The sequence below is a fragment of the Raphanus sativus genome, chromosome 7 (assembly GCF_000801105.2).
Source record: "Raphanus sativus cultivar WK10039 chromosome 7, ASM80110v3, whole genome shotgun sequence".
In the NCBI taxonomy this organism is placed as follows: Eukaryota; Viridiplantae; Streptophyta; class Magnoliopsida; order Brassicales; family Brassicaceae; genus Raphanus; species Raphanus sativus.
Genome location: NC_079517.1, coordinates 6,076,593 through 6,098,436, shown reverse-complemented (window position 1 = coordinate 6,098,436; position 21,844 = coordinate 6,076,593). Strand labels below are relative to the sequence as shown.

At 31.3% G+C, this 21,844-nt stretch overlaps 4 protein-coding genes across 6 annotated transcripts; 2 read left to right on the top strand and 2 right to left on the bottom strand.

Moving 5' to 3' along the window:
- Positions 1-25: 25 nt before the first annotated feature.
- On the bottom strand, positions 26-5,580 carry LOC108815250 (alpha-L-arabinofuranosidase 2-like). 3 transcript variants are annotated; one of them, XM_056991018.1, is made up of 17 exons: positions 5,283-5,580; positions 5,055-5,109; positions 2,986-3,188; positions 2,754-2,875; positions 2,498-2,651; positions 2,353-2,422; positions 2,116-2,261; positions 1,980-2,025; positions 1,843-1,895; positions 1,605-1,755; positions 1,404-1,522; positions 1,251-1,322; positions 1,050-1,153; positions 908-964; positions 610-799; positions 375-521; positions 26-292 (listed from the first exon to the last, which is right to left on the bottom strand). In XM_056991018.1, exons 1-17 carry the CDS (start codon positions 5,484-5,486, stop codon positions 149-151), a joined length of 2,037 nt encoding a protein of 678 aa, XP_056846998.1. In that variant the 5' UTR covers positions 5,487-5,580; the 3' UTR covers positions 26-148. The 3 variants fall into 3 exon arrangements, with proteins under 3 accessions (XP_056846998.1, XP_056846995.1, XP_056846996.1); XM_056991015.1 differs by lacking the exons at positions 5,055-5,109; positions 5,283-5,580 and adding exons at positions 3,291-3,345; positions 3,519-3,730; positions 4,037-4,134 and having other exon boundaries at positions 2,353-2,651; XM_056991016.1 differs by lacking the exons at positions 5,055-5,109; positions 5,283-5,580 and adding exons at positions 3,291-3,345; positions 3,519-3,942.
- A 5,997-nt stretch (positions 5,581-11,577) lies between these two features.
- LOC108815251 (probable protein S-acyltransferase 3) lies at positions 11,578-13,094 on the top strand. The gene is made up of 4 exons (XM_018587894.2): positions 11,578-11,726; positions 11,825-12,319; positions 12,405-12,626; positions 12,723-13,094. Exons 1-4 carry the CDS (start codon positions 11,589-11,591, stop codon positions 13,092-13,094), a joined length of 1,227 nt encoding a protein of 408 aa, XP_018443396.1. The 5' UTR covers positions 11,578-11,588.
- A 1,120-nt stretch (positions 13,095-14,214) lies between these two features.
- Positions 14,215-16,393, bottom strand: LOC108814556 (ubiquitin-conjugating enzyme E2 22). The gene is made up of 7 exons (XM_018587154.2): positions 16,190-16,393; positions 15,640-15,741; positions 15,391-15,535; positions 15,216-15,293; positions 15,002-15,114; positions 14,801-14,904; positions 14,215-14,680 (listed from the first exon to the last, which is right to left on the bottom strand). The coding sequence occupies exons 2-7, from the start codon at positions 15,640-15,642 to the stop codon at positions 14,347-14,349; spliced, it is 777 nt and encodes a 258-aa protein (XP_018442656.1). The 5' UTR covers positions 15,643-15,741; positions 16,190-16,393; the 3' UTR covers positions 14,215-14,346.
- Positions 16,394-19,681: 3,288 nt separating this feature from the next.
- LOC108814659 (transcription factor MYBC1) lies at positions 19,682-20,918 on the top strand. Its single transcript, XM_018587270.2, has one exon. The coding sequence runs from the start codon at positions 19,855-19,857 to the stop codon at positions 20,683-20,685; it is 831 nt and encodes a 276-aa protein (XP_018442772.1). The 5' UTR covers positions 19,682-19,854; the 3' UTR covers positions 20,686-20,918.
- Positions 20,919-21,844: the final 926 nt, after the last annotated feature.

Sequence of the window (21,844 nt, the reverse complement as noted above, 5' to 3'; positions counted from 1 at the left end):
CATGTGAAGTTATAAGCGAAAACGGTGATTTTAATCAACTAAATTGGTAATCAATCATCCACTTACACATTGTTTTATAAATCTTCGAGCCTACATATTTATTGAAACAGAAATACGTAGGACAAACTCTACTACGTGCTTTTTGTCTTCACAGTATTGAAGTCAACTCAGGTATTGGAAGCTTCATGTATGCAGCTTCTTTCAACAAGTCGAATGATGAGAACGAGTACGGCGGGAGAACGAACGTCAGGTCCCCTTCCGGCATCACCAGCAAGCTTTCTTGTGGCACAATCTTCAGCAAAAGGAAGAACAAAACAATTGACTTAGCAAACATTGTTCAAGATTCAGAATGAATGATTCTACATCCATCTTACCATCTCTGGGTTAGAGAAAGAGTTCTCATCCATCACATTGGCGGATGTAAGTACTTTCTTCTTTGTTGCAGAAACGTTTGTTTTGCTCGAGTTCAACCCTGTCATCTTTACGTTCAGCTCCACTGTTACGTTTGAAAAGTTAACAGCCTGCAATATACATTTTTTCGTCAGAATCAGAACACTCATATCTAAAAAAAAAAAAAAAAAAAAAAAAAATGAAAAACAAGGCAAAAACCTTAATCTGTATGTAATCAGAGCCATTGGTTTTGAAGGATATGGCAGATGCTTCAACATAAGAAGAATCTCCCTGGAGAGTAGAGCTGAGAAGAGTTGCTCCACTTGACTCTGTGAAGAACTGTTGGACCCAATAGCTTGGTGTTCCATACAAATGAGAGGAATTGAAAAATATTGCATCTGGCAACCACCTGAAAAATAAAAGAAAAACAAAGCAACGTACGTCTTGATGATATATCTGACTAAACCATTCATTCTAAGGTGAAACGAAAATGTTAACTAGAGTGAGAGATACATACCTTGTGTCGTTTATGTTAACGAAGAGAGGTGCATAACTTACCATTCCTACAACATCACTGCAAACAAAACAAAGGCAGTAAACGTAAGAACTTTTGTTCTGTGGTTTGTCTCCAAACACGAGAAAAGTTGTGTAAGAAACACCTGTTCTTTTCCAAACCAAGGAGGAAACCTGCTTCACCAAGAGCAGCTAGAAGGTTTCCAGTATTAGCATCTGTTATGTTCACAGCGTATTCACTAACAAAAGCCTGTGAAAACCAAACAAAATGTTCAAAGCTTCATCAATAGAAATACAAAAGAAGAGGGTTTTGCTACGTCAGAAACATGAAGTCTCTTTTCTATCACCTTTGGACCATCACGCGATGTTTTGTCAAACATATGGGACATGGAAAATAGCTCCTTGGCAAGAGTATAAACCTGGAACAAAAAAAAGGAGATGCATAACGCACAGTTTGATTACAAGCATGAATTAACGTTTGTTTTTTGTATTTTTTTTACGTGATAATCATAGTAATCAGCAGGGTGATCTAGTGGTTGAGACGATCCATCGCAGTTGGAGATGATTTTGATGTCTGGATAGGCTTTCTTGATTGCATTATAGAACTCAAGGTAGTTTCCTGAAAGAACAAGGTCGTGTGTCTAATTTAGTATATGATCAAAAGCTCCCTTTATCTTCGTTAGGTAGACAAGGTTAAGAACCTTTGTAGTATCTGTATTTGTTCCAACAATCTTCATTCCCGACCGCAACATATTCAAGGTTAAAAGGCTCTGGATGTCCCATTGCAGCTCGAACTGATCCCCATGTTGAATTAGCATCACCACGAGCAAACTCAATACCATCTAGCGCTTCCTGAAACCAAAAAAAAAAAAAGAGAGCACGCTTTTGTTTTGAACCAATACCATTCTCTTTAAGTCAAAGAGAGTTTCATGTGAATACTTGAACAAATGGCATGATACTTGCTGTTTCAACTTGATCATTATGACTGATTCCTGCAACAGTTACAAAAGAGGTTAATACATGTAGTAGTGAAAAGTAAAAGAAGTCTTTAAAGATATAGTTAACTGAAGAATTACCACTGTTAAACACCCATATTGGAGCTGCACCGAGATCTTCAGCCAGCTGCAAGAATATTTTGTTTAGAAAAATTAAACTTAGGTGAATGATTCAACACCTATATATGGATACAGAAAAGGTAAGAATATTTTTTACTTGAAAGAACTCAAAATGGCCAAGACCATCATCAGTCCAGTACTTCCAAACATCACCATAGTGGCCAGCTCTCTCTTCCCAAGCTCCCACGGTTTCTTTCCAGCGGAATGCGTTTCCTAACCATTCACCCTCCACAAAACAACCACCTAACTCAAAAAAAAAAACTTATTAAGTATTTTAGCTCAATTTGTACTATTACTAAAGATAAGATGGTGTTATCCTCTTTAGAGATTTTACCTGGGAAACGGATGAAACGGGGTTTTAGATCAACCATCATTTGGAAAAGATCGTTCCTAAAACCATGTCCCTGTGACCAAACCAAAATATGAGTTAGTATCTTGATTACTCTAGGCTGTTTCTCAAAGAAGTAAACAAACAAAACCTTATAAGTATCCATGGGCATGGCTGAGACTTGATCAAACCATATTGAACCACTTTTGGTGGTTGTCAACTGAAGTCTTGCGCCATCATCTGTTCCATTTGCCTCCAAAAGCACTTCCTTCTTTGTCCAGTTTGAAACATCAGAAGCCAAAGCTCTGCAAGAAGTTAAATGATAAACAAATTAGTCTTGGAAATTAAATAAACTATGAAATTACATGGAAAACTATTAAAGAAGACTTTGAATGTTTCTCTCTTACATAATCTGCTCTGAAGCAAGAGTCAATGATCCATTCGAGCTTGTCAAAGACACAGACACATTGATGTCCCCAGTGGAACGCACATAAAGGGTCACGTTGTATTTCTTTCCTTCTTCAATGTTCTGCAAGAAAATAAAAAAGTGATTAGTACTTTTATTTAATCTTTTTTTTTTAACATAGAACTTTTATTTAATCATCAGAGAAAATAGCAAATGTATAGTGTGAAATGCACCATGCCCCAGTAACCCGGGTTATAAACCCCGACTCCTTGTGATGGACAACCATTGCTGCTACAAAGCACTTCCATTCTAAGTGCAATTTTGTTGCGCTCAAAACATGAAGAACGGTCTGTAACTACAGATATGGATGATTCATCTCCAATGATGGACCAAGGCCAGATACTAGAAGGAATGATTTGTCCACCAGCTTCAAATCCTGTAGCAAAAGATTTTAACAGTGAGTTTAGTTTTGTTAATGTCGCCATTCTAATTTCATGAAAACTCTTAACAGGTAATAAAGTCAAAATCAAAACAAAACCTCTGTTGTTAACAAGTTCAGTCCACAGTCCACCTGCTCCAGCATGATTGATCTCCTGTCAATAATTGCATTAGATTTAGTTTTTTTTTAAAGAGCTAAGTTGAAACTTTAAACATCAAAACATGTAAAAAAAAATTACAAGAAAATCAGAGTAAGTCCAAGATTTCGTTTGAATATAAATTTGGTGACAACATAAACAGCCAGAAAAATCATGAAATCGTGCAAAACCTCGAAGAAGATCCCAAAAAGGGTTTCAGGAATGGGTCGTCCTGTGGCGTTAGTAACATCTACTTGCAGTGTCATTTGATTTTTTTCGTTGTCTTCTTGAGCATCAACTAGACAAACATTCTCGTAAGCAGAACAAGAGCCAAGGAGAATTGATATTATGCAAACACTTGTCAGAAATTTCCAAGAACAGTTCATGTCCATCATCGCCAAATCTGATCAAATGAAAGAGATATTACAGAGTTTATTTATATAAAGAGAAAAACATTTGCTATGTCCAAACACTCAAAACTTAAGTAAAGCATTGTGCAAAGTAAATTCAAGATTAAATAAACTTATCCCAAATGACTTTAAAAAGAAGATGTGTGCAGTTTAAAAAAATGTGTGCAGTTTTAAAGATTCTTTCACTGCAAGGTTAAGAAAGCCGAGTAACGGTTACAGAAGAAAAAAATTTAAGAAGAACACAAAAGAATCCTTATGCAAGAACCTAAGATCAAACGTGGAATGAAGTAAAAAGGTACCGGTTACTGAAGATACACGAAATGTATGTAGAAAGTAAAACAAGGATTATAAGTAATCACAATAATACAATGTGTTTTGTTCATGGTTTACTTTATAGTCCAAGTCGGCAAAAGACTTCTGCATTCACGTCTCCTCTAATTTCCTTATTTTCATGCAAATATGTAAGTTGGTTAAAGTGATAATTAGTGAGGTTGAGATCCTCGTCGTCCATTTAATGTTCTTTTCTCCTTTTTAGATTACTTGAATTCCAGTTAAAATATTTAATAGTTTTGTTTGATTCGTATTGAACGGTTCTTTCCCATAAATAGAGTGAAAAAGCATAGGATACTAGCTCATAATGATATGTGTATTTTGTCTTCTTTCCAAAATAGTGTGTATGTAGTTACTAAGTCGTTCTTGTAAATCAGTCAAGTTCAATGAATGGCATTAACTATGATCAGAGATGTCATACTTTTTTTTTTTTGAACGACTCAGAGATGTCATAACATGTGAAGATTGGCCTCTGCTGATGATCAACCAAATCATGTAGAGTTTATACTTTGATTGAACTCTTTAGATATTTCTAAGGCATTTCATGGCCTTTCTTATATAAACCCATGAAGACCTGCTTTAATAATCTGTTTACTCAATGTTCTTATTTTCGTTTTTTAACATTGCGTCTCTTAGAAAATACTAGAGAACTAGGTGTGTTGCCCGCACATGCAAGCACAATTTTCTTACGAATATTTATTAATTTATATATTTTATTAAAATAAGTATGCTTATTATTGTGTTAAATTTTTGAAAACACTAACATATTAAAAATATTTTTGATTTTGAAATCTTTTACTTTTGTTATCACTTTTTGTACATTTATTTTTACTTATATTTTTCTCATATTTTCTATTTTTCCATTATTTATATTTTCCATTACATATATTTTGCTTATCTATACTATTTAAACATAAACACTAAAAAAAATTACTTACAAAACCAAGATGAACCACGGTTTACTTCTTCGTCTGATTCTTACAAAACCTCTGTTGCTAACAAGTTCAGTCCACAGTCCACCTGCTCCAGCATGATTGATCTCCTGTCAATAATTGCATTAAATTTAGTTTTTTTTTAAAGAGTTAAGTTGAAACTTTAAACATCAAAACATGTAAAAAGAAATTACAAGAAAATCAGAGTAAGTCCAAGATTTCGTTTGAATATAAATTTGGTGACAACATAAACAGCCAGAAAACTCATGAAATCGTGCAGAACCTCGAAGAAGATCCCAAAAAGGGTTTCAGGAATGGGTCGTCCTGTGGCGTTAGTAACATCTACTTGCAGTGTCATTTGATTTTTTTCGTTGTCTTCTTGAGCATCAACTAGACAAACATTCTCGTAAGCATAACAAGAGCCAAGGAGAAGTGATATTATGCAAACACTTGTCAGAAATTTCCAAGAACAGTTCATGTCCATCATCGCCAAATCTGATCAAATGAAAGAGATATTACAGAGTTAAGTTCTATAAAGAGAAAAACATTTGTTATGTCCAAACACTCAAAACTTAAGTAAAGCATTGTGCAAAGTAAATTCAAGATTAAATAAACTTATCCCAAATGACTTTAAAAAGAAGATATGTGCAGTTTAAAAAAATGTGTGCAGTTTTAAAAATTCTTTCACTGCAAGGTTAAGAAAGCCTAACGGTTACAGAAGAAAAAAATTTAAGAAGAACACAAAAGAATCCTTATGCAAGAACCTAAGATCAAACGTGGAATGAAGTAAAAAGGTACCGGTTACTGAAGATACACGAAATGTATGTAGGGAAGTGAGTGATCAAGAGAAGTAAAACAAGGATTATAAGTAATCACAATAATACAATGTGTTTTGTTCATGGTTTACTTTATAGTCCAAGTCGGCAAAAGACTTCTGCATTCACGTCTCCTCTAATTTCCTTATTTTCATGCAAATATGTAAGTTGGTTAAAGTGATAACTAGGTGATTTTCCCGTGCTCATGCACGGATATAAATATTTATAAAATAAATATACTATAGTAATTGATCGCTATATATTTTAACTTTTAAATTAATTTATAATTTTATGCATAATTTATATTAATAATATTACAATATTTTAATTAGAAATATGATTTTAGATATGTTATATCTATTCGATTTTTTTACAGTTGATTTAGTTATCATTTAAGTATATTGGATTACATTTATTTCTCTGAATTCAACTATAATATTTTTTATTCTAAATATATTAAAATTTTGATTGATTTTCTTATTTGCATTTATGTTGGTTGTTGTCTACCTTAATTTTAATATAATCTATTATTTTAGATATAAAGTTGATTAGTCGAATCCCTCATATTGTGAGTATATTGAGTTACATATATTCTTTCAAATTCAAACTGAAATATAATTATTTTTATGGTTTACGTGGTCGGACTAATAGAACTAAATATCCAGGTTCCGTTTAGCAAAACTCCAATTGGTAATTAATATATAATATACAATAATTAAAATATTTTATATATTGAGTTACATACATAAGTAACTGATACTTTGATAAAAAAAAGTAACTGATACATTTTTGGAAGCTCATGAACACATATCAATATTTACAATAATTAAAATATTTTATAAATTCTAAAAGTTATTAGATTTATTGAAAGGTAAACTAAAAGTTATTTAATATAATCTAAAAATGAGAAGTCATATTTACTTTTGTATTTTAATTATGGTTATATTAAACTCCACAAACATAAAAACAAAAAATTTAAAAGCAAATTTAATATAAAAACATATAATTGTCATAATGAAAATATAATATATCTACCTCGTTAAAGTATATAGTGTTATGTTATTTAAAATATTTTATAATTATTTGATCAAAAGATGTTTATTGTTAAAATGAGTTTTTTAATATCTCTTAAGAATAAGCAATAAAAATTGTGATTGTATTTGAGAAATCATCTCTATAATATTATTTGAGAAGTCAGTTTCCTATGTGTCGCGCTCACGTTAACTCTCACGATGGTTGATTACATTGATACCCTTAATGAATTAAAAATATTACATTTAAATACTATTATTGTTTTTATGTAGTTTCCTTTTTAAAAATTTCATATAACATATATACTAAAAAAAGGAAACATTTATAAATTTTAAAAATCAAATTTAAAAACGAAAATATATATGTATATATAATATGATTTCATTAAAAAGAAAATTTCACAAGATAGTAATATTCTATTTTAAAAATATTGTTAAATAACATAAACTATACTTTTGAAGTAATAAAATACTTACTTTATATTGTTTCGTAGATGAAATATATATATTTGTATATAATGTTATTCATAAAAACTAATTTAAGAAAGATAATTTTGATATTAGAAAAAGAAATATTATTTATTTTAAAACATAATTTTAAACAATACAAAATATTTATTTTCAAATTAATATAAATATTTTGATATATCTATCTAATTTTTTGATGATTACATAAAATAATTAAGTAACATAAACTGATATATGTTTAATTGACTAAAATTTGTTTATAATTAGTATTATTGAAATGTTTTTTTTCATATATTTAGTTGACTATAATATCTTCAATTACAGCAAAATATCTATAAAATATATTTTACTTATGTAATATGATTTCTCAAATACAATCACAATTTTTTACTGCTTATTTTAAGTGTTATTATAAGAGACTATCATTTTAACAATAAACATCTTTTGATCAAATAGTTATAAAATATTTTAAATAACATAACACTATATACTTTAACGAGGTAGATATATTTTATTTTTCATTATTACAATTATATGTTTTCCTAATATTAAATTTGCTTTAAATTTTATGTTTTAATGTTTGTGGAGTTTAATATATCTATAATCATAATACCAAAGTAAATATGAATTCTCATTTTTAGATTATAGAAAATAAATTTTAGTTTACTTTTCAATAAATCTATTAAATAAAATTATTTAGATATTATAAAATATTTTAATTATTGTAAATATTGATAAGTGTTCATGAGTTTCCAAAACTGTATCACTTACTTATGTATGTAACTTCTTATTGATCATCGTTTTATTATCTAATATATATATATTTTTTTAAAATGAACATGTAATTTGTTAAATATTATGATCATACATGCACATTTAAACGATGAATAAAATTAATTTTATTTAACATAATTATATATATATATATTAATTTTCAATTGGATTTTTGCTAAACGGAGTCTGGATACTTAATTTTATTAGTCCGACCACGTAAACCAGAAAAGATAATTATATTTCAATTTGAATTTGAAAGAATATACGTAACTCAATATACTCACAATATGAGTGACTCGACTAATCAACCTTATATCTAAAATAATAGATTATGTTAAAATTAAGGAAGACAACAACCAACCTAAATGCAAACAAGAAAATTAATCAAAATTTTAATATATTTGGAATAAAAATATTTTAGTTGAATTCAGAGAAATAAATGCAATCCAATATACCTAAATAATAATTAAATCGACTGTAAAAAAATCGACTAAATATGACATATCTAAAATCATATGTCTAATTAAAGTGTTGTAATATTATAAATATTAATTATGGATAAATTTATTAATTTAATTTAAATTAAAGTATATAGCGATCAGTTATTATAATATATTTATCTTATAAATATTTATATCCGTGCATGAGCACGGGAAAATCACCTAGTATTATATAAGTAAAATAAAATTTATAGATATTTTTGCTGTAACTGAAAGATATTATAGTCAACTAAATATATGAAAAATAAATAAAAATTTTCAATAATACTAATTATAAACTATTTTAGTAAATTAAACCTATATCAGTTTATGTTACTTAATTGTTTTATGTAATCATCTAAGAATTAGATAGATATATCAAAATATTTCTATTACTTTGAAAATATATATATTGTATTGTTTAAAATTATGTTTAAAATAAATAATATTTCTTTTTCTAATATCAAGATTATCTTTCTGAATTTTGTTTTTATGAAATCACATTATAAAAATATATATATTTTCATCTAAGAAACAATAGATATAAAGCAAGTATTTTATTACTTCAAAAGTATATTTTATGTTATTTAAAAATACTTTTAAAATAGAATATTACTATTTTGTGAAATTTCCTTTTTAATGAAATCATATTATATATACATATATATATTTTCGATTTTTAAAAATTTATAAATGTTTCCTTTTTAATATATATGTTTATGGAAAATTTTAAAAAGGAAACTAATTAAAAAAACAATAATAGTATTTAAATGTAATATTTTTAATTCATTAAGGGTATCAATGTAATCAACTATCGTGAGAATTAACGTGAGCGCGACACATATGAAATTGACTTCTCAAATAATATTATAGAGATTAGTGAGGTTGAGATCCTCGTCGTCAAATTAATGTTCTTTTCTCCTTTTTAGATTACTTGAATTCCAGTTAAAATATTTAATAGTTTTGTTAGATTCGTATTGAATGGTTCTTTTCCATAAATAGAGTGAAAAAGCATAGGATACTAGCTCATTATTGTGTTAAATTTTTGAAAACACTAACATATTAAAAATATTTTTGATTTTGAAATCTTTTACTTTTGTTATCACTTTTTGTACACTTATTTTTACTTCTATTTTACTCATATTTTCCATTTTTTCCATTATTTATATTTTTCATTACATATATTTTGCTTATCTATACTATTTAAACATAAACACTAAAAAAAAATTACTTACAAAAAGTAATAGTTGGATCAATATATTTATTGTTAGATTGAAACAAAAATAATATATATTTTAATTAAAATAATATGATTAATATAAGTTCATTTTATTTTAATATATATTTTTAGATTTGGATAATTATTATTAATATTAATTTTAATAATTTATTTAATCAAAAAAAAATTCGTTTTTTATTTTGTGGTTAATTTATATTTTATTCATGAAGGGTATAAATGATATTAACCACTCTAAATTTTTTATTTTACAATATATTTCTAGATTTTGGATAATTCTTATCATTATTAATTTTATTTACTTATGTAATCAAAAAAAAATCTTTTTATTTTGTAGGTAATTTATATATATATATATATATATATATATATATATATATATATATATCCATTAAGAATATAAACAATATTAATTACTTTAATTTTCTATTTTAAAATATATTTTTTAAATTTTGGATAATTCTTATCATTATTAATTTTAATCAGTTACTTAATCATAAAATTAAAATTCGTTTTTGTTTATGGATAATTTATATGTTTATTCATTAAGGGTATAAACGATATTAAACAGTCTAACTTTTAACGTGAGAGTTCCGTTGCGAAAAATCACATCGCAAATAATAGTATAGATCCCAGGAAGAAGTGAAGTATATACATGACATATTTTCTCATCCCAATTTGCCCATCTCTCCTTTAATATATTTTGTTGATTTGCCTTTATAGGGGAAATGAGCCAAAGAATTTTGCCTTCACCTCTCCTTTAATTTACTTGTTTTTCATGCAATAGTGGAAGTTGGTTAGAAATGATAAGTACGTGAAATCATCGTCCATTTTGTGTTTTTTTTCTTCTTTTGGATTAATAGATATTTTTAATTATTAATTTAATTTCATTCATTTTTTGAATGATTAACTTCCCATAAACAGATGGAAATACCATTGGATACTTGCTCACTGTGAGTATTTTCTTTTCAAAACTGTGAATTTGGTAATTAATTTCAACATATGATGATCAACATGCACACTTAAACCTTAAATATTCCCGCCAAAACCCGTTCTACATTCTGGCCAGCGTAGAATTTTCTACCAAGAAAAATCAAATCATGTAAGACCTGTTTGGTGACATCCATTTCTTTATGATCAAAGACTTCAAAACCAACAAATTCACTAGAACCATCTTATAAATTTTGGATTGGTTGAGGTGTTGTTATATCTAAACACAACACTTTTGACCCCTCAGCCACCTATATACGGTCAACACAATGGTAGTAAGACACACACGCTAATAAAGTTTAACGTTCTAAAAGCAGCAGGATACACAGAATGAGAAGGTGGATCGCAAACTTAATTAAATCTACGTTGTTATATAGAACAACCTTCAATATGAGGTGGACTTAATAATGTTCACATAAAAAGAGACATAAAAAAGTTCATTTTCCTTTATCTTTATTGTTTCATCCTAAATTTATTTATTTGTTTTTACTTCAAAACTTACCGAAAATCTTGGAAACGATTAGAGGACTAAAAAAAAGTTGTTAGAGAGAGAGACCAAACAAAACTGCAGAGGATTGTTCTGCAATGGATTTTGATTATTGAGGAAAGAACAAGAAGAAAGAGAGATTTAAAAGACAGAAAGCAAACAAAAAGCTCAATATATTCCTTTTATTTGGTTAAATACCAAATAAAACAAACTGATAATTTATGAAAAACTCAGTTAAAATATTAGAATCTTTGGAGAAAATTTTGCAATTTCTTGAAAATAGGCTTCATGTGTGGGTTTCTGAGACAATGCAGAGGGAGAGAATGAGCAAGAAGAAGAGTAGTCAGGTTCATTGTATCTCCTCTCATGATCATATTCTCATAATGGCTTCAACTTCAAAACACATTCCTGAGATCAGATTGTACAAAGTCTGGAAGGGTAACAACGTAATAATAGATTCTTTACCTGAAAATCCAATAATATTACATGCTTCCTTTTATTCAAATAAATGATTTATATGATTCTGCTTCTGTTGTTGCACCAGAGATTTTTCTGTGGTGGGAGACTAATCTTTGGTCCTGATGTAAACTCTGTGTTCCTAACCTCTTTCTTGATTGGAGCCCCTGCCCTCACCTTCTGCACAAGGATGCTCGTGTGGATGCGAAGAGGCGATCCTACCTTCAACTTCACCGTTCTGACTTCAGCATTCATCCTCACCCTCTTGGTTTTCACGTTTCTGTTCTTGACATCAGCTAGGGATCCAGGAATCATCCCGCGGAATAAAACATCATCAGTGAATCTAGAAGATGGCTCAAATAGTTCCTTGACGCAATCTAGGGAATGGGTCAACAACAAAACTCATCATCTCAAGATTCCTAGAACAAAAGACGTTTTCGTTAACGGCTACACAATCAAAGTCAAGTTCTGTGAGACTTGCTTGCTCTACCGTCCACCACGTGCGTCACACTGCTCCATATGTAACAACTGTGTCCAACGCTTTGATCACCATTGTCCATGGGTAGGACAATGCATTGCCCAAGTAAGTAACATGAAACTTTCGATGTATTTAAACTTGACACTTCTTGAATCATATATATATATATATCCTCTCTTTATTTTTGCAGAGAAACTACCCGTACTTCATCTGCTTCATCTCAACTTCAACGTTGTTATGCATATACATCTTTGTGTTCTCGTGGATCAATCTAACCCGACAGCCTGGGAGATTGTGGAGTACAATGTCTCATGACATGGTCTCTGTCATTCTTATCATCTATTCATTTGTTTCTATCTGGTTCGTTGGTGGCCTTACCATTTTCCATGTCTATCTCATGTCTACAAATCAGGTAAAGGCCCCTTTAGCTATATATCATTAGGAACAATACTTTTAAATCTTCGACTTGAGGTCTTTCTTTCTTTGTGTTGTGTCTGTTTTTTTGCAGACAACTTATGAGAATTTTCGGTCCCGTTATGATAAGAAAGAAAATCCTTACAAGAGAGGGTTGGTAAAGAACGTTAAAGAAGTGTTATTTGCCAAGATCCCGCCTTCTCAACTAGATCTCAGAGCAATGGTCCCAGAAGAAGAAGATGATGGATCTGAGTATGAGTCAGAGTATGGCTCCTCCATCAGATATGATAACGAAATGGGAGGCAAAGTCGTCACTAAAAGGGAGAGCCCGAAGAAGCTTCCTTCGCCCACACGAAACTTAGATAATATTGATATTAGCAACGAATACGAGACAGCTAGAGATGGTGCTTCTTCTGAGCTTGATCCTTCTTTCTTCTCATCTCAACTAGACTTGCCTAAGTATTAACAGCAATGAGATGTTGCCCTTGCCTAAGTACCATATCTGTGCCTCTATGTTGTGTGTCAGGAATGTTCTGATTAAATAGCAAAGAATACAAAGGATTTAGTTAGGTTTGATTAGAGTGGTAAAGTAAATTTGTACAAATGTGGCCCTTCAAGTTTTATACTATTTTTACTTAACGAAACACAAAACATAGATATAAATATATAGTAGTTGTTATTTTACTTGTTGGAAATATTGTGTATTGATTTAATATACAACTAGATCATGACCCGCTCGACCGAGCGGGAGTCAATTTTTTTTTTATCTTTGTTTTTACTAAATGTTATACATGATTGCAATGTGTATTAATATAAAATTTTGATAAATAACAATGTGTACTAATGTGTTTAAATAAGCAATGTATTTAATCTAAATTGATTTTTAAATTTTATGATAATGTAAAGTAGATTTTTATATATTATTTAAAATATATAGTGCTATATATTTTGTATTTTCAACATTTATCATACAAAACATACATTGGGGTATTATTTATATGAAAATATGTGTAACATAATATATTTATATATTATATAAACATATCTACGATTTTCGCAAAGGCCATGCGCACCCGCACGGGTTTTATTTTTAAAATGTATTCTATATTGTTTAGTTTTATGTAGTATCGAGTTTGTATAATTCAATTTTGTTTTCAAAGAATAATATCAAAACAGTCTTTCGTATGTAAAAATAACACTTTGCAAGCGTGAGTTGTGTTTTTTTATTGTAACATAAAATTTTATATAAAACTTATGTTTTCTTGTACATTACGAAATTTATTTTTTTAAAATAATTATTACATAATTTCAAAGTGAATTTTATCTTTGAGGTCTAATATATTTTGTGTTTAATGGTTCAAAGCATTTTCGATATATATTATATTTCAGTTTGGTTTGTTTTTAGTATTATTGTATAAGTATAATACTATACAATATTACTATATTCTATACAATGTTATTTGTTTTAGAAAGTAGATTAGGTCCAACGTAGCTAAAGAATAGTCATATCTTTATGTATGTGTCTATGACGGCCACACACACAGCTTATGAAGTTTGATGAAAGAGGAGACTGGAGTTCCATGTGCTTTGTTTTCTAATTTTAGAAATTTATTATCGTCACTCCAAAAAAGGGGGCAGAGTCATCATGACATGAAAGAAGAATCCAAACACACTTATGAGATGGAGACAAGATAAATGAGACACGTGAGTGATGATGATCATAGTCTCTTCAAGCTCTTCTTTCTGGCATCTACCTTCTTCTTGTCTGCTTGAACCTTGGCCAAACCGGCTTCTCTTTTCTGTGTCGTCGTAGTGGCCGCCACATTTGCAGATCCTGCTGCCGCAACAGGAACGTTGTTAGCCACTTGTTGTTGTTGGTCTTTGGCAGTCGCTGTTGTTACTCTATTGATGTCCGCCACTGAAGAGGGTGGTAGTGCACCAGGCGTCTCGTTGTTGGTGGTCTGGCCGCCAACATTTAGAGCCGTTGTTGACTCTGAGATAGCTCCTGTCTTGAACTTAGGTTTTGGTTTAGCATGGATACCCGTGTAAAGCCTGCACACAACAAACAAGCCCAGTAGATTTCGACTTATTAAATTCATTCATTTCTCGGCCAAAAAAAACAGAATGTTCAAAGACAATGTTGAGACGAAAGTAGATGGGGGGGACTCTCACCGAGCATGCCTAGCATACTCTTCATAGTTCTCAAGTAGCATCTTTCCAGCCTGTTCGTTTAATGCAGATTCTGGAAATGGCTCGATTAGTAAGCACCTCACAACCTGTTTAACATGTACAAATACTCAGTCTCAAACTCTCAAGTAAGTTATTATTAAGTCATGTGAAAACACAAGAAGGGTGGGTAATGAAGCCACTTACAGAGAGAACATGTCTTAATCCAAGACTAGGGTTCCAATCTTTTTTAAGGGTGTTAACGCAGATCTCTCCATTAGAAGCGACATTGGGATGGAATATCTTTGTCATGAAGTAGCCTACACCACAATGGCAGACCAAAAGAAATCAGAAACCATTAGAATAATATCTCTGTCTCTCTTAACACCTTAGTGGTGGTCTGTCAATGTCAGATACATACCTTTAGGCGGAGAATGTGGAAAATCATGAGACAATGCCAACTTCATACGGAAAAGTCCATTCTCATAAGGAGTTCCAACTGTATAATGCAAACATCATACTTTTTAAAAAAATCATTTCAACATCGTAGTAAAATGTGGAAATAATAAATAAATAAATAAATAAATGCTACCTACCTGGTCCTTCAATATCAGCAGATATTTGTGAGAAGTCCTCGTCATTGACGAGGACCTTGATGCCATCAGGAGGAGACTCGTCAAGACTCTTGAGTTCCTTGGCGAGCTGCTTGATAACATTGGGTGGTAGATTCTCATTACTAGCCTGAGAGCACATTAAGAAACACCACCAAATCAGAACAGTTTAAACTTCAAAAGGCATTCCTTGAAAAGTAAGCAATAATTCTCTAATTGTACGCAAGAATTCACCATGGAGAATAATAATAATAGTGCAAAAGGACCCTTTCTCCTCAAACAGGCAGACAAACACTCCCCAATGTGATGGGTCTTCAAGACTCAAACGCAATCAAACTGAGCCAAAACCACACAGAGGTAAAAAGGTTAATGCTTCATTTCCTCAACATACAATTAGGTAAGTCATTAAGCAAATCGATGAGGAGAAAAAAAAAAGGATTAAACTTTGAATCTTTCAAACAATTCACAGAGAGTATAGCAGAATAAGTGAAATCAGATCGAAACGGATCCAACACACACAATAAGAGAGAGCCATCGATTGGTGAATCTAAAGAAAACCCTAAAATGAGAAGAAAAAAAAACAAATTGGGATCTATAGCTTAATCGACTCTAGGGGTTCCAGGGAAAAGCTCAATTCGAGCTTAGATGTGTACGAAAAGAGATCCGAGAGAGAGAGAGAACACATCGCAAAGAAAGGAATCATCACATCTCTCTAGTCCATCTTTTTCATCAAAGAAGAGAAGAGAAGAAAAGACGATGAAGTTTTCATCGGAAATCGAATTACCTCTATGCAGAGACAGAGGGAGAGAGAGTGAGAAAAGGCGATCCCTTTCTCTCTACGGAGTAATGAAAGATTCTCAAAGTTGAAATCAAGAAGAGAGAGAGGGGAGAGAGGTTCAATTATTGAGAGTTTTATAAGAGACAGATGATGTTTCATTTTTTTTTTAAAAAAAAGTAAAGGAGCGTGAGAAAATTCAATAAAATTGAGGGTACTTTCGTAAACATTCGCCAGCCTGGAACCGACCGTTAGGATGTCTTTTTCTTTTCACCCGCTAACTACTGACTAGCCGTTACTTGTGTCAGGTGTTCTTTAACTCTTTGCTTTATTTCTCTCTACCTTCGAATTTATGATCTTGTAGGAAAAAAAACATGTACTGATGTTATTACATGCTTTATCTATGTTCTAAAAATGTCTGTTTTATAATTTACTGCTAAATAATACATTTTAAAAAAAAAACCGTGGATTTTTTTGGAAAGGAAGGAATATAAAGAAAACAAAAAGAAAACTGTTTATACAGAATTCTAGTAATATTTTGTGATTAAATCTTATTATTATCTAAAACCAAGGAGAAGAAGAAACTTATGAATCATGTTTTATCAATTTTCTGTTCTCTATAAAAGGGAGTTTGTATAAAATGTTCCACTTTTATATTCTCTATAAAAAGGAGTTTGTATAAAATTTAAGAGAAAAAATCTTTCAACTACAAATAAGTAAGAGACGGTGAAAAAATTATCAACATGTGTGTAACCTAAGTTAAGGCGTCACACTGCTGATTATCTTTAAAGTTATATGGTTCATGATTGTTGAGATTCGTTCGAATAAAACAATATATAGTGAGTTGGAGTTGTCGGGAATGTAGATACACGTGATTTGAAGTCTAGAGATGTGTGAATTATGTTACTTTAACTATACAGGTACAGTATATAAACCTTTAGAATTTGACATTCGGTAAACTAATCTAGTACACGGTTCCTCTAAACGACTTAATCTCGACAATCACTATCACTTGATCTAAACAAATGGACGCTGACAAAAACATAAATATAAGGTTTTGGTACATAAACAATGACGTTATATATTGGGATTGCGTTTTTTTTGTATGAGGAGTTGAACAAGCCCAAAAAAGGCCACCTAAAACAAGTATCGGAAAGCAAGATGTGTTAGTTGAAGTAATGAATCCATTCTCACCGGGCAACTTTTTTTTTTTTTTAATTTTGAAGATTGCTAATTTAACGTGGTAGTTAGACTAGTGGTAGTTACGAACCTTATATTGTATATGGCCTACCGTTCAAGCAAGTCTTCGAGATTTTTGGTCAATTAAAAAGGAAAGAAAGACAAGGATTTTCACGTGAAAGTTAATACCCAAAAGGATATATAAAAAGACCTGACATCAGGACTAAAAAATAAGCCCAAAGTACAACGGCCCAAGAACTACAATTAGAGTGATCATCTTTCAGTCTGGAATTGTTTGTTCTCTTTAGATATTCAGGTTACTTGCTACTTTTAGCAAGTACCTTTGGACTTTTGGTTTATCAAATTTCTCTCCACATGATATGTTTTCTTGGTCACATGTTTACACATAGTTTTTTCCTTTAATTGAACGGAACATTAAGGTTGGTTCGATTTCGGATCATGAAAAAAACTTACAAAGTTCATTTCACAATCATATTCCTAATTGTGTGAGATTCTACTCATGAATTTTTTTATATACAGTTATATGACTGGCTAGTGTAGTTTCCATAAAATCTTATTATGAATAAATAATATAAAATGGTATCATTTCATGGACCCGGAAATAAAAGGTTAGTCTCTATATATCATCATCATACACATGTTTTTGATGTGGATGTGTACGTTGTAGCACTTGTTCGACAAAGGAGATTGGAAGGTGTTGTGTTAATCTTTTGGAGTCTTTCTACGATGAGAGTTATCTTATAGATATCAATAAAAATAAAGACAAAATAATCTGAACCTCATCGACCCAAGATCAATTCCTATGTCATCATTTATAACATGAAAAGACAACCTAATTTGTATAATGTGGACCAACTTTCTTTAACTCTCGAGCTACTCATTTATTGTTTTAGAACTGGAATATTATCCATGGATGCTCTTATTTATCTTCGAAAATATCTTATGCGAAAATTTGTTCGACTGGGTTAAAATTAGATAAAAGGCGAACAAAGTGGGTTTAACAAGTCAAAAAGCTTGCAAGAATCTTTTACAAAAGAAAAAAACTTGCAAGAACTTTTGGTATACATCTTTCACGTGAAGCTTTTGAATTTATATAGAATATCTTGAAAGAATCGATTAAGACTTGAAAGGCAATATGTTTCATTGCCCCAATTGGAGTAAATCGGGTCACGTCAAACTCGTGTTTGGATGGAGCTATGTAGAATATATGCTGACAAACAGCAGTAATTATAGTTTTTTCTAAAACTTAGCAGTAATTATAGTTGCTTTAGAAAAAAATCTGGAACTATACGATTACACTGATAAAAATCGATATTTTCGTGTACTTTTGGTTGATAAATTTTTGAAATCCAGAACTTTTGCTCATAATTCTTATCAGTGCAATCGTGTAACTCCGAAACTTAACTTTCGTTTTTAAGTCTCTCTGGTGTTTTTGTTCATCCAACGGTAATCGTATAGTTGTTCTATTGTAACATCTTTTAGAGTTTTAATTAGAAAAACACATTTTTAAAAGTTTTGATAATATTATCATTAGAACAACCATCACTGCTTGATATAAAATATACTAGTTTATGCTATCATGTTATGTAAAACTAATATTATTTCTTTTCATAATCATTGTCATTTATTTGCATCATATATAGCTAAATAGCCAATTATACACGTTTTACGTGCAAAACAATAAGTAACTAAACTGACGTAGGGTCTTATCTAGTTTGTCCTAACTTCCAAAGCTAGTTTAGTTATAGTTAAATAATTATGTTTTTTTTTTGAAAATAAGTTAAATAATTATGTTGACATACCTAAACACAAGCTTCCACTAGGTTAAGTGCTATGTAGATCCAAAATAAAGTTAGGTGTAAAAATCTTAAATTAATCTATATTTGTCCAAACTCCGATGAACACGATGGCATGTACCATAAAGATACAAATTCTTAATTAATAATACTTCTGGTTTCATGTTGAAGCTCTCTTCGTTGGATTGGATGATAAAGAGATGCGTGAAAAAACACATTTAATAAACAAAAACAATAAGCGGTACTAATCAAATGTTTGAACTACCAATCTAGCAACTCTACTCATCTACTCTAATTTTAAAAATTAGGTTTCCTAATCTCAAAATGTCATTTGTTCTTCATTATAAAAAAAGAGAATCAAAGAGTTTTGGAGAAGTTAATAGAAAAAAGAGACTAATAAAAATGGTCAATAAGTGGTAGCCACGCGCCGAAGTAGGCGTCGGTCGAATCTAATGATGATGATAAACTCAAACTCAACGTTCAGACAAACACAAACAGATAATCAAATAAAAATATAAAAGAATCTTCTGATGTCTCTTCAAGTCTTTGCCTCAAAATCAATAGTCTTCTCTCTCTCTCTCGTCCATCAACGCTTCCAGATTACATCTCCACCACCATATTGGCTTGACTGTCGCTCTGAGAGATCCTCTCTCTCTTTAACTTTGACTTTTTGAGAAGATGAGAGAGGAAGATTCCAACTGGTTTGCTAAATGGGAAGAAGAGCTTCCATCGCCGGAGGAGCTCATACCGTTATCTCAGTCACTCATCACTCCCGATCTCGCCATCGCCTTCGATCTCCGAACTCCTAACCAAAATTCCGGTCAACCTCAGCCTCATCAAACCACGCCGCCGCAGCAAACCAACTCCTCGGCAGAGTTCGCAGCAGATTCCACCGGAGACGAGCCGGCCAGGACTCTCAAACGGCCGCGTCTGGTGTGGACGCCGCAGCTCCACAAGCGCTTCGTGGACGCCGTGGCGCATCTCGGGATCAAGAACGCGGTTCCCAAAACCATCATGCAGCTCATGAGCGTCGACGGGCTAACCAGAGAGAACGTCGCTAGCCATCTTCAGAAGTACCGGCTCTACCTCAAGAGGATGCAATCCGGCGGAGGCGGCGGCGGAGGAAGCGTCGGCGACTCGGATCATCTCTTCGCGAGCTCGCCTGTTCCTACGCATTTCCTTCATCCGACGGCTAGACAGAGCTCCGACCATTTCATCCCTTCTTTCGTCCCTATCGCGGCTCTTCAGCATCAGCATCGCCAGCAGCAACCGCCGCCTCAGTTCCTCCACCGGCAAATCTCCGCCGTGAATTTCACATCTCAGGGTAATAACAGCGGGAAAGCGATGGACCAGTCGTTGTTCTTGGCTAGGCAGAGTCAGCAGCAGCAGCAACAAGTTACAGCCAGACCATCTTCGTTGCATTTGCATAGCCAAGTGGCTAACTATGCAGATGATCTGGAACAAGGAGCCAACACGGTCTTGACTTTGTTTCCAACTCGAGAAAATTGAATAAAACAAAAAAAAAACTATTTTATATATTTGGAACATCCACAAAATTTGAGTTGTATGGTGTCTTTGTTATGTACAATGTGGATCCGGTTCATTACAAGTCTCTGTGACCCGGATCTTGTAGTATTAAGACATGAGTTTTCTCTGTATAATTGGATGAAACAAAGTGATCTTTTTCACTTGTTTAGATTTGATTATACAAGTACTTTAATGTATGCTATTTTGCTTTTTTAGATCTGTTTCTAAAAAGTTGCTTTGAAGCTTTGCACCGAATATCATAAAAGCATTTGCAACTGCTTCCTGTTGTGAAATTCAAGAACCTGATAATAGCCAAATCCATGTTGCATATACGTATAGCAAAAGAAAAGAAAAAGTATATCTCTATATATATAAATATGTATATTTATTGACCAAACCATTCTCATTCAATAGTACAGCGTACAGAGAACATGAAGCAGCCAAAAAGCAAAGACTAGACAGTGCCAGGCAGAATCTGAATCACAGGATCTGATGCTCTCATATCCTTAATCATACCCTATTTTATTTTCTTATTTTTTATTTATGTACATAGAATCGGTTATGGGACCAAACCCAATCAAGATTTTTATACAATTATTTTATATTATTATATAGTTATTCTTAATCTCGATAAAAGGAAAACTATAGGTTATCTATTGGGTAGGAGGGGATCAATTAAAAGCAATGATAGTGGGTTCATTAGCTGGCATGTTTTGATCTGCTTCTATAAAAGTCATCCCCCTATAAAAGTCCTCCTAATTACTACTCCCTCATTCTATGGAGTATAAAATGTTTTACTTGAATGGACAAAAGTTAATAAATTTACATTTTAGAAGGTAATATTATTAAATAATATAATTAAATATAATTAACCAATTACAAATTTACAATTAGCGTAGTAAATTATTATTGGTAAAACAATTTTCAATAAAATAAAATAAAATATCTTAAAAATATTAAAACATTTTATATTTTGAAACATCAAAAATTTCCCAAAACATTTTATATTGTAAAATAGAAAGAGTATTATTTTATTTTTGGTAAAAAAATTATGAATGCCATAATAACAAAACACGCTTCAATAGAAAAATTAATAAATAGAGTTTACTATGTATTCGAGAAAAAGAGTTGAATAAGCTTT